This window comes from Aulostomus chinensis, chromosome 5 (assembly GCF_037954235.1).
Source record: "Aulostomus chinensis isolate RoL2024-O1b breed Wild chromosome 5, RoL_Achi_v1.0, whole genome shotgun sequence".
In the NCBI taxonomy this organism is placed as follows: domain Eukaryota; kingdom Metazoa; phylum Chordata; class Actinopteri; order Syngnathiformes; family Aulostomidae; genus Aulostomus; species Aulostomus chinensis.
Genome location: NC_141324.1, coordinates 17,839,208 through 17,852,661, shown reverse-complemented (window position 1 = coordinate 17,852,661; position 13,454 = coordinate 17,839,208). Strand labels below are relative to the sequence as shown.

At 41.8% G+C, this 13,454-nt stretch overlaps 1 protein-coding gene across 1 annotated transcript in view; it reads left to right on the top strand.

Moving 5' to 3' along the window:
- Window positions 1–6,935, top strand: part of eif2b3 (eukaryotic translation initiation factor 2B, subunit 3 gamma) — a 31,897-nt gene extending 24,962 nt beyond the window's left edge. The window contains exons 11-12 of the mRNA XM_086203615.1: window positions 1,914–2,017; window positions 6,697–6,935. Coding sequence (XP_086059741.1) covers window positions 1,914–2,017; window positions 6,697–6,740 — 148 coding nt within the window. The 3' untranslated portion in view covers window positions 6,741–6,935. The remainder of the gene's footprint in view (window positions 1–1,913; window positions 2,018–6,696) is intronic.
- Window positions 6,936–13,454: the final 6,519 nt, after the last annotated feature.

Here is a 13,454-nt window from a genome sequence, read left to right as displayed (position 1 = left end):
GGCTCCTTTTCTTTCATGTCAGTTTCTTACTCCTCCCTCTCTTTGCTTTCCATCAAGACCTCAACGCCATCTCTCCCTCTCTCTCTCTCTCTCTCTCTCTCTCTCTCTCTCTCTCTCTCTCTGTTTCTCATTCTGTCTCTCTCCATCACTTCTTAAGCCTTTCAGGAACCCCAACCTGCCAGCATGGGGACCCTCATCATGCCCATGTAGGCACATGCACAAAGGCATGAAAGAAGGAGAGAGATGGGAGAAGAGAAGAAAGAAGCGAGGGGAAAGCAAGCTAGCACGCAAGAAAGAAATTGCAATTCTTTCTTTTCTTTCTTTGGGGGGTACATAAGAAGGAAGGAGAGAGGGAGAGAGAAGGAAAGAAAGAGCCAGTATGAGGGGATTAGCAGACCCCGGCCATGTCGCAGAAACCCCTCGCATTTCTGGTTTCTTTGTTTGGAGCTGACCAGAGCTTGTTGACAAAGCGCTGCGTGTTTGGGAAGGGGGATAGTAGGGGTCAACTTTACAGGGGGGTTGGCACAGGAGGTGGGGGTTGACGTGTGTGTGTGTGTGTGTTTGTGTGCGTGTGTGTGTGGGAGAGGGAGGATGGGGTGGTCATGGCAAGGAGGAGCCCTGGTGTTAGTAATTAGTGGTGTTTCAGCTATGAAGCTTCTTTGGTGGTCTCTCTTTTCCCTCTCTCACTAATGTTACAAAACTCTGAATCTTGTAATCTCCCATCACCAACTACCACCACCTCCTAGGTAGTCACACACACACATTTCTTTCTCTCCCTCCTTCCAGGCCTGACCACCTGAATAAAATGGGCCAATATAAACCTGTCTGTTTGTGAGCGACAGAGGGCCAAGTGTGTGTGCGTCACTACCTGGGCAAGACCAACATGTGTTCACCACTGGTCTCCCCAAGCTACTGAAACACACACAAATTGGCCATCCCACACACACACCCTCCACGGTTAGCCGACAGGACACACAAGACTGTCTGTGTCTCCTCTCCAAGAATTTTATGGTGATGGTTTGGCTGAATGTGAGCATGCACGGTGGGTTGGCACTGCCAGCTCAGGTGGGACCGGAGCGCTCCGCCAACAGCGTCCTAACACACACACACACACACACACACACACACACACACACACAGCTTGGGCTGTTGGTGCTCCTTAATATATATATGCTAATGTCATGTCATTAAGTTCAGTAGACATGTGGCGCTTCAGAGCAGGTGGGAAGAGCCTTAATGGAGGAGCTCAACCACACTGGAGGGAAAGCTGTGGCTTCACTGGGCAGCTCCCAGTATCACTGTTCAGGGATTCAGGGATCACATGGTCATGAAAAACCTGGAAAAGTTATGGAATTTGAAACCAGCCATTCCAGGCTTAGAGAAGCTTTGTTTTAATAAGTAAAGACAGAAAATGTTGGAAAAAAATCCTACAAATGTGCTTCACAAATACCGGAATATTAACGTGGTTCAGCTTAGAGCAACTGAGCTAAACCTCCTTTGATCAACAGTGACTTATTTTAATCAACATTTATGCTGTATTATCAGTATCAGTAAGTATTATCATTAATTTTAGTCATAAATCCACTTGTGAATATTGACAGGGAGTTCTCCGTTCACTTTAAACATATAGAAATGTTCCTCACAGGTGTGGAAAAGATTTTTAAACATATTGGTGAAAATGTGTGTGAACTTTATGTCCGCAAAGTCCAAGCAGTAAAAACAGAATATGAACCGAAAATATGATGGAACCTCCAGACGGCCCTGAGGAGCAAACAGCAACCAAAGTCCCCGTAGCTCAACATTCATCTTGAATTACTGGGGTGACTATCTGGTTTGTAGGTTGAGGGACAATCTGAAGTTCTAATGCGATAAAAGTGTGTGTGTGTGTGTGTGTGTGTGTGTGTGTTTTTCAGGTGTAATATCCAGAGCAGCCTGATCTGCAGTAACGCTGTGATCGGCAAGGGAGCAGACCTCAAATACTGTCTGGTGGGAAACGGACAACAGATCGAAGCCGGGGGTGAGGCTTGTTACCATGACAACACGCACAAAATAAAAATAAAAATCTTCAGAGTGCTGGGGCTTCACTGTCTTGTGAATTCCATCTCAATACGCCTTGTGCAGTTTTCAAGTCGCAGAAAGATTCAGTATTTATCACTATCTGCAGCCATGCATATCATATTCTACAGACTTGAGAAAACGTCTTTTTTGATAACGGATGGATTCAACGGATTTTTCACTGAAAATGGGAATAATTGAAAAAAAAAAAAAAAAAGAACATTCCCTCTAATATTGCAGATTGTCATAGAATATCGGTCAAAATAATTACAGTCAGATATTCACCTAAAATGGGGCAGCCTTGGAGAGCACACATCCCCACCAAGACCACTTCAGCCAAACTTGATGTAAAAACAGATTTTGCTATGTTAAACACATCAGCCGTGAAACTGAATGTTTCCGTCCTTGGTCCCTGTTCCACCCTCCACCATGTACCATAGCGTTTGCACAATCCTGCTGACAAACAAACAAATGGGACAAAAATGGGACCTTTTTGATGTAAGAACTACAAACTCATTTTTTTTCTATTGATCCTGTTTGGTGTTTACATGTTCACAGTAACTGTCTTGCTCAACATCTTGTTGTCTTATAAAGAGAAGGAAGGAGCTCAACTGGAAGTACTTTTAAGGATTTGGGGGCATCTATTTTGCCCCCCCCCCCCCCTTCCCGCCCCATCAAATAATCTTATGACACAACACAACTTTACAGTGTAAAGTTTTATAGTACAACAACTTCTTGATTGAGCAATAATGAGAAATGTGTGTGAGTCAATGAGGTTTTCCCAAGTGTTGAAGATGTTTGATAGAGAGATTTGTCAGGTTTCTTTTTTTTCCCCTTAATCCTCTTGTTTTAAATAAAGGTGTGTGTCTGTGCGTGCGTGCGAGTGTGTGTGTGTGACATTGATGGAGAGGTTAGAGAGCAGGGCCAGAACAGGACCACCCGGAATTCAACAGCAGCAGCCTCAAGCTGCAACACACATGCACACACACACACACACACACACTCATATCAAGAGAAAAGAGCGAGCGAGCTGGGCTAGCAGACTGAGAAGCCTAATTGAGTGAACAACAGGGTGCTCCAAGTAACAACAGTTTGAATTTGAGTTAAATTCACCCGAAAAAATGTTGGAAACAGTTGAGACTTTTTGAGAGCAACTGGCGAGTGATCACTGCAAAAAAACTGCCTCTGTGCTGTTTGATCACGACTGGATAGTCGCTGACATGATATTATTTAACACTGGAAACCTGGTTGCATAATTGTATTCCATTCACTGGGCAGCCAAAGTTCAATCACATAATCTTCCATCTTTTGTCTCTTCGATGGTCCAAACAATTTATCTTTGTTTTTCTTACCTCAACACAGACACGCGTGTGTTTTAATCACTCCTAGATTTTTTTTTTCGATCCCATGATATAGAGGGATTGTGTATTATCCAGTTTAGTTAAAATTTATGTAAGTTTAAAATCAGCAGGTAAAATCGGTTTTGGAGATCTCAGACCTTCGGAAGAGTCATAGAAGAACAAAAGGAGATAAATATTTCTCGAATCCTGGTGTTTATTCATGTGAAATTTGGCATAAATGTGAACATGTGGTGGATATTAAAATCAAACTGGCAGAAAAATGGAATGGAGACAACACCATGAAATAGTGGGACTTTCTTCTTTTTTTTTTAATCACGTTTTTAATCATAGATAAAGCTCTTGGTAGAAGGATAATTGTGAACTTATTAGTTGGAATGTTCATGTTATCCACTCGTGTTTAGTCTGTTTATCTAGATTAGGTCAGATTAGCTGAATCTGTTTTAATTCATTGTTCTCGTGGTGGCTGCTGAAGACATTACTCTCCCTCTCTACTGCTAAAGCTGTTAGCAGCTAAAGACCACCATGACAGCAACACACACACTCACACATGCAGGCATACTGTCAGGTGTGGATATTTCATACTGCCCTGAGTGCTTTGAAAACAAATGCATTAATGCAGGAGACAAACTTACAAATAATTTGTTCCAGTTCATCCGGGGCTGATTGATTCAGTAGTCAGTGCTCCACTCGTGTGGTTTCCCTGCTCCCTCACGTGGGCGTCAAGCCGGAGATGGTTGTCATACGCCTACCTTTTTTTTTTTTTTTAATGGTAAAAAGCCATCTGTCATTTTGCTATCAAGGGATTATAAGCCAAAATACCTCGACAAACACTCTGATGTCATGATCAGCTCAGCTTTGCTTGCTATTGGCCTCCTGTCACTGGGTACCATTGCTGCGTACCACACCCAAGTAGGTTCTCCCTGAACGTCACTGCCCCGCCAATCCACTTCCTTCTTGTGGCCTCAATATCTCCAATTCACATTTCACATTATTTCACTCGAGAAGCGCACCCAAGTCTTTTCAAGTACAGATCAACTGTAGTCAAGACCACCCTTTAAAGGGAGTGCTTCACCCCCCAAAAAAAAGCAGGTGAGTTGGGTCAACTGAATGCGCCAACTGGTCACGCTCAGAGCCACTGTGAACGAGTACCAAACCTTGAGTGTAATTGTTTGTTAATTTCAAATCAAAGTGTTTGTGGATTACTTAGCACACGTCTGGATAAAGGAGACGGGCTTTAGAGATCTTTGGGTTGTTGTTTTTTCTTGTTAGTAGCAATTAGCTTGGTGTTAAATATGTGTTTCTGGCTCTTCCAGCATTCCTGAGTTACAAAGACACGATGCAGGCAGGAGATAGACCGATATACTCTATCTATATGTAATCTATATGTTCAGACCTTGAAGGCGAGTGTTGAAGAGGTCTTGATGAGTCATATTCTCGACCCTCCCAAAGGTGCAAGGGGACGATTTTAGCAAGTATACGCTAGCACCAGGCCATCCTGTCCCCTGAGAATCCAGATGAAGCATGACTTGAGACTTCCAACATCCTCTCATGCTAAGGAAGTTAGCTTGTTCAAAGGGGCCATAAATTATACCTTAACCTTTCTTTGGTCACAATATGCTCCTCTGAAGCAGTTCAGTCTGGTCTATGAACTTTATTTTTGTCCTCATTTCTTTAGTCTGGCCCGTTTCTCAAAGTTTCCTGAGGCCCAGCCGTAGAAATGTGCATATACATAAATTTTTAAGACTTTCAAACTCTATTATCATACTGACAAGTCAAGTCCCTCGACTCAAGTAACCTTCCTCCCATTTGGTCCAGTCCCTCTCTCCCCTCCTGTCCCACGCCCCATTTGTCCTCCCATCCACACAGCCGAGGATAAACACGTTCTGTACAGATTCCTTCACACTAAAACCTGTCTGCGTGAATGGAACATTATTCGCTACCCCCGTTTGCTTTGGATCGGTACCGTTGCTCAGCGATGGAAGGAGTAGCAACGGCGGTGGCTGTTCTCCTCATGCTGCAACCCTGGAAGACTGGAGCATCGTCTGTTTCTTTAGTGAGGGTCAGGTAGCAGTCAGCATGACCTAAGTTCTACCACACTAGAACTGATTCTGGGATCCATCTCAAGTAAATGAAAGCACCATAAAGTTGAGTGTCGTAGCCTGTTAACTACAAATTGTACATTGACTGTTTCGCTGCCAGGCAACCATTGTTTTGTGTTGTTTTCGGTGTGGTATCACAATGAATTGGAGACATATTCCTTGACAGGAGTCATTTGCGCTTGTTTGATCCATGCATGATACAAGCAAAATGGGGTTTTTGAACTGAAACTTGTTTGGATTCCCCAGGAAAACATTTTTTTTTATACAAGAACTGACCAGATTTAGCATCTGTGTTTGATTATAGATAGCACGATTTGACAGTCATAATAATACGCACAGTGAATTAAAGGTCCTGTGTTGTCAGACTGATATTAGGTTCAGCATATTTACGTGTTTCCGGTCAAATCATGAAGCGCAGAAGTTACATAACCTACATGATGGGCACCAGAGACCGATGCCGCCCAAAGGGGTGACTTCTTGTCGGCGCTCGTCTTAACAAATGCCTCTAACAGAGAAAGCATTTTCATCTGATGTGAAGTTTGTACACCGGCCATCAAACCAATCAGTCTCACTGTACTTAAAGAGCGTTTTTTTCATGCAAATAATTTGTAACTGCTTTACACACACTCACGAAAATCTACCAACGCCCCCCCCCCCACCACCTTCTGCTCCGCTTTCCATGCCTAACAACAAATAAAATGCAAAAATTTTAAAAAACAACACACTTAGAAATTGACAAGTATTTATATGAGTAAAGCAAGTATTGAACAAAATAAAAAATGAATAGTAAAGTAATTATTAACAAAGGAAGATGGTCGAAATGATAAAATATTGTTTAAATTACTTTTTAATTATTTCAAACCAGAATTAAATAGAAAGTTTTTCATCTTTTTACAGAAAGAGAACAAACATGAATTGTAGTGTCAATGACAATCTGCAACATCCTCTCAAACCAACCATGAGTTGCCACCCACAATGTCAAGATTTAAAAATAAAATCATTATCCGTCTGTTTTGTTTTTAAAATCCGTGTTTATTTTTTACAATGGTTGCGTGTAGTTGCAGGAAACGTTCCTAAATTAATTCCTAATCCTAATGACCCCACATCTTGAGTTCTGTTCAAAACCGCACAAATCACATGATTTCACAATGTTCTGATTGAATTTCTCATTTTTCCTTCAGCTGAGAGGACGAATGAGGTCATCGGGCCTCCGATGGAGATCTAGAGACAACATCAACTCAGAAACCAGTTCAAGAGCAGCAACACACAGTGGAAAACCCCCTTCACCAGCTGATGGACCAGTGCGAAGGCTGGATGCTGCTCGACAGTTCCATACGTCCGTTCTCATGGGCCTTTTTTGTAAACTCTATCTGAATAAAGACGAATCTGCTCAAAGTCATGAATCTGAACATGAGTGGATTTTTTTTTTTTTTCTTTTTTGGTATAATTGCGCAGAATTTACTGGCACCACCGTATGACTATGACGGAATCGTTACTGTCTCCCCTCCGTCACTGAAGTGACCCCGTTGGCGAGGGCGGAGCACGCACTCGTACATGTCAGAATATTCATGGGAGTTCACAAGCTCACATTGTGCAGCTGTGAAGACCAGAGATGTAGAGAAAAGCCGTGGGAGGGGTGACCACAATGGCGTGGGGGTTAAGTTTATTTGTACACAAAAATGGTGTATGTGTAGGTTCTGGACCACCCAGCTTGATCCTGTATCAGTTAACACTGACACCCCACCCTCACATACACACGCGCACGGACCAGGAAACTGACTCGCGCCTCACGCTTTGTTGCTCTGTCTTTTTTTCTCATCTTCTTTCCCTTTCTGCTCCCTTTGCTGTCACAAGATTTATTGCATTCCTTCGGCAGAGGATTTCTTAAATTACAGGTTCGAAGTTCCTTAGTCACCAAGAAAGACGATGAGGACAGAGATGTCTGCGGGGGTGCTTTGTATGTGTGTGAGTTACTGCCCTCTATTTCCTTTGGTGTGTGTGTGTGTGAGACCAAACAAGAGTCAATGAGATGACACCTCGGTACCTGATTATGATGATTGATTCGATGAAAATACTGGTGTTTGTTGGAGTGTAACGAGAGATTGTTTTTCACTCTGACATCTTTTCAACCTCGAAAGAGAAAATGATTTTACACTACAAGTAGGTTTGAAAACCGATATTAACCAAGTTAAATCCAGGGAGATGCAGGACTTGATGTTGGGCACAGTTGTAGTTGAAAATGAAAAATCAGGAAGTGAAAATTCAACGTTGGTGTGATGTTAAGCTCAGTTGTAGGATACTGACGTCAAAAGGAAATAAACTTTCACATTAAGGTTGTGTAGTTTGCTGGAACGTGGCCATTTTCAAATACAGCCCCCCCACTACCACCTCCACCACCATACTGAGCTAACTAGCTAATGCTAAGCTACTAGCGAGCTACTTCTCAGCTACGCACTGAGATAAGCAAATTTTTAAATGGTTCAGACAAGAATTTCTGGATCACACAGTAAGGCACATCAAGATATATAATAAATGGTAATAGAGTTTCACCGGCACCAGTGTGTTGCTTGCTTCTATAGCAGAACGCTAACCAGTTGAGCCGGATGTGAGGTTGCCCAGTGAAATGAAGCGACAGCTATGTGAAGATGCTGAAAACTCCATTTCAGTACTCCACAACAAATTGACCTTTGCTTTTGATAAACTCTCCTGACTTGATCACTTTGTGACAAGCTCCATTCAACTAAGGCTGCATCGAGTTATACTGGTATGAGTTAACTTGATACTTCACCCAAGATGTTTTACTTTGCCTTTCAAGTCTTCTTAAAAAGTGTTTTGAGGTCACAAGGTCATTTTTACCCTCCATGGTATCACTTCTTTTTGAGTCCAGAATTCAGAACTCGCCTTCCGTGTATATTCAGCTTGAAGATGGTTGCGACTGACATCTGACAACAGCAAAAACATCCGTTTACAAACTGTTAAGCACATCGTTTGGTATAATTTATGCCTTCCCCGGACATTTGAATGTTTTCAAATGTCCATACAGCAACATATAATGACAGTGGTCAGCTGGGTGCCTGTGGTGCTCCGTCATGTGGGGTACTGCTGCTGCAGCCTGACCAAAAACCGAGGCGATGTCATCAGATATTTGTTCCTGACTACACTATAAGAACCAGAAGACTGCATTAAAAACTGATGGCATTTAGTGTGCCGTACATAGAGGTTTCCAACAAGCGTTGCATCATGGGAAATGTGGGATCCAGACGTTTTATGGTCAATCTGCACGTGCACGTGCCTCTTTAAAAGTAAATCTGATGCTGACTTTTTAAAGTCAACCATGAAGTGCAAAACATTTTTAAAGCCACTCTCTCACACAAAGGTAACAGATGATCGATTGTTGCGCATGTGACAAAGAATTTATAGGGATGTTGTGTTCACACTGGAAAATGGATTAAATGAAATTAACTCAGAGCAGACAGCGCATAGACTAAATGCTGTTGATTTTTGAATGTGCTTTTGATTTACACAATTCTCCCACAATGAACTGCACAAAGGAAATGGAGGAGCTGCTCACAGCTGGAAAACTTTAAATCAGTTGTGGGTGGTGGTGAGACGACTCCAGAAAAGATCTTGGAAAAAAGATCAGATTGAATCTTTTTTTAGTTTTTCTTTTCTTCTTCTTCTTCCTCTTCTTCTTCTTCCTCTTCTTCTTCTTCTTCTTCTTCATCTCATTTAATTGGCAGCAGCATTCTAAAAGGCTTGAGATTTTGCACAAAGTGGCTCTATTTCCTGTTGGTTAAAATTGAAAAGTATTTTGCTTAAACAGTGAGTTTATAGTACTTGGCACTTTAAAAGAGGAGTAGCTTTGTCTTACATCTTATTCAACTGTGTAGTACAGTGTAAGTGAATAGCAAGAGTTGTGGTTGATTTCTGTTTTGCTCAAAAACCTTTTTTGGATTACTGAGCGTAATGTTAGAGAAAGAAGATGTGGATTATACCAGATGCTGAGTGTAAGTTTTTAAACAGACATTTTTGGACATCGTTGCTGTTGTTTGGAACATGTTAACCATGGGACGGCATTAGCTTCAAGCTAATTATACATAACCGGCTCTCTCTGCATTGTGGAGTAAAACAATGCAGAGAGAGCTGGTGTATGACGCTTTCTGGAGATTTGAAATGTTCAAATGTCCACTGCACATAAGAGTTGAAAACTGATGTTGTTGCTAGCGGTTAGTAGCCATTAGCTTCAAGCTAAATGGACATGGCTGGATTTTACTGCATTTTGTAGCAATGAGGTCATACGGCAGTGAAAAAACCATCTTCAGGCGTTCATGACTCTTCTTAGCACGTACTTAAAAGGCAAAATACCTTTTTTTTTTATTGCGGTATCGCAACATCAAGACGGAACTTCAGAAGACACAGAATATTCTTCTTTAGGCCCCAATGCAGGATTACATTCCCACTGTGTTTGAAGATGGGGCTTAACAAGTATGTCTCCACCCAGTGATGTTCCATTGTCTTACCTGTGTTTTTTTTCCTTTGGGCCTTTCAGTCATTTGGTTACAAAATGTATTTTTCATCGTTGGCGCAAGACTTCTCTACTTTGAATTTGAATCCTTCATCTTATTCTTATCACTTTTTTCCTCATCTAAAGAGAAGCCAGTTATTTTCGCACTTTATTTTTCCTCACATCAAACGAAGGACTCTTTTTGAAGGTGGAATGATACATTTGACACCAGATTTGGGATGTTAAAAAGCTGAAAACCACAGTTAAGGTTCACATGGTTCGTGCTCTTTGTCTTTGCTGTGTTAACACTTTTAGTGATCTCACACTCTGACCTCTCTCTTCAACCACATGATGAGATCTGGCAGCTGGCTGTGCTTGGCTAAAGGTTTGTATATTTATACAAAGACCCCGGAGTCCCCTCAATACAACGCCACCATGGCTGAGCCCGCCCACCAGTACATACGTGTGTTTGCCTGTGTGTGTTTGCCTGTGTGTGTGTGTGTGTAGATTTTACCTGTGTGTGTGGCCATTGTTAATCCTCTGTCGCATAAACTAATCAGTGCTGCCTCACCCCACTGTGAATGAATGAGTGCATGCATACGTGTGCACACATGCGCACAAGAGCGTGCGTGTTTGCTTTGCAGATGTGGAGATCAGATGTCAAACCACACGTCGTACAGTATATCTGGCTGTCAGTCGCAGGAATTCTCGCACATCTCTGCACAAGACTTTGGTCTAATTATGCATCCCAAACAAATCCAGCACCAAAGCGATGAGAAGTCATGTGAAAAGTAAAACATTTTCTGCAACGACTACACTCAGTAAACCATTTAGCTGGCAGCGCATGATTTGTTTTAACGGGGATGAAAGTAACACAGTGACGATGCTCTCACTCACATCTGTTGTGACATTTGAAGATGAGCAGTATTTGTTCATGTCAAAATATAAACTCTGGAGCTCTAAGTTATCATTCCGTTGCATATCGTGTGTCACTGTCTTGATTCAAACTCCGTTTCTCACCAGTTTAGTGTTTTATCTGCAGATGTATACTTTTTCGGATATTGATGTCTGGGGGTGAGCTGATTTTTCTATGTTTTTCAACATTTACCCACTTTATTACTCTTTAGGTTTATTTTGTTGTCTCTTGTGTGTTATTTGTCCCCTCAAATGGTGGGTAATTAGTAAGGCTCCACCCCAGTTCTTATTTTTGCCCCAACCTCTCATTTAAGAGTGGTGCCAACCTGGATGACTTGCCACTCACAGCAGAGCTACAAGGGGTCATGACTGAAATGCTCCCTGAGGAACAGGACAGCACTTTGTGACCCTTAAATGTGTAATACATCTATTTTACATTGTTTTATGCTTTAAATATATATATTTTTTAATCTATCGTATATAACTTTTGCATTACAGCCTTTCCCTAGCAAGTTCACCTTACTCCAGATTTACTCCAAATTCCAGAAGGGGGAGACAAAAGTTACACATGGCAGCTTTAAACGAGTGATCCATCATACATGGAAACAACAACAAGAAATATTTAATGATTTAAAAAAGACATGTTGTTGGTTTTCATTCTGTCCTCTGGTGCAGAAGGAGCGACCACCCTGCCAGTGATTCATGATGCATTCTGGGAGATATTGGAGGACCAGATTGTCCTGCTACTTAACACTATCTGCCCATCCAGGAAGAAGTGGAAATGAAGGGCCAAGGGATGAACTGGGCTCAGGCATAAGATGGAGCTGGTGGTTGACTATTTTCCCTTTCATCATTATGGATGAGTACGATTCCGTAGGCCAAATCTTTCAGCCACCACCGACATGAATGGACGTTTGTTTGTGCTGCAAAAAGTTTTGAAAAATTACAGCTAAAACAGAAATGGGTTTTTCAAGAACTAGTGTTGCAGTTAAGCCATCCTAAACTCTGTCTGGCAGTAGTTTTCATCTAATTTTCCACAGAAGAAGAAGAAGTGGCAGAGAAAAGCATCCAAAACAAAGTCTGTGTATTATCTGGACTAAGAGGAATATTAGTTGAGAAAGTTGGAGAGGAAGTGTTTGACCTCCCTCCGTTTTGATTTATGACGTGTGACATGAACTAAGAAACAAACAACAGAGTTTTGGAGCAGATTTATGCTGTTTTCATTGGATAAAAAGAACGACATTAAAGATGAATATGAGGAGTATTAAAGACATCTTCAGCCAATGGACTGTACTTTAGACGGAGTTGAGTCGAAGGTGGAAATTGGACAAAAGAATCATGTTACAAGATAAGACAGATGGGTGGTGGAGACAAATGTGTGATCCATGGAGAGGTGGAGTGGAGCTCGGGGTTGGGGTTGGGGGGGTGGCTGAGTAGCTGGGTGGCTTCATGGCTTGAGGGCTGATCGTGGGTGAGCGAGAGAGAGAGAGAATGAGAGAGAGAGAGAGAGCGAGAGGGAGAGGCCACCCAAGTGGCAGTCAGAAACCTGTGTGTTTGCTGCTGACCCCGACATATTAGCACAACACTTCCTCAATTTGTCTTCTGTGTTCTCCAGCCACAAATGAATTTCCTCCCTCCCTTTTTTTCTCCACACATTACCTTTCATGATGCACCCCCCCTCCCTCCTGAATACACACGCACGCACGCACAAACACCCACGTGCACACATATACACACACACAGCCCCATGCTCCATCTAACTTAAACATCTGAACACACACAAACACCCTTTCCACAAGCCCCAGTGATACAACAGTCGCTTATGTTGCTTAGCCAACAATGAGTGTGTGTGGACACAAAGATCCCGTGTATGGGATAACAACCTCACTGACGTGCCACACACACACACACACACACACACACACACACACACACACATATACTAAGCCAGATATCCCTGCCTGTCACTGTGGAGGCCCCAAGCTAATTAACTAAACATTGAGTGGGTGGTTGATTGGGATCTTTTGCCATAAAATCACAGGAAGAAACAGATGATTGGCCCACTTTATGCACTCATGTGACCTTTTTCTATCCAGTCTTATAAGGGCAGGTGGTGTGCTACATCAAAACTGCAAATTTATATTCTTTTACTCTTAAAAATACACAAATTTTATTCCCTTGTGTTCCATATTTTGATTTTATTACACTTCAATTTGTGCTGTCAGAACTTAGCAGACATACATTATTATTAGTAGCTTTTTTGTTTAAGTCCTTTAATTTTTAAGTTCTTAAAGGATCATATTTTATGAATAATAGTATTAGAGAGGTTTACATATCTCAGTATAATCCCTGGGTGTTAAGAGACAGCTGTGTTGTCTAAAAACATTGTGATGGCTGATTTTCTGATAAGCTTTTTAATCATTTTTAACCGATCACAATAAGCTTTTTTTTTTTTTTTTTTTTTTTTGAAAAGGCTATACCTTCTCAGATATATGTTTGCTCACACTGACATGGACACAC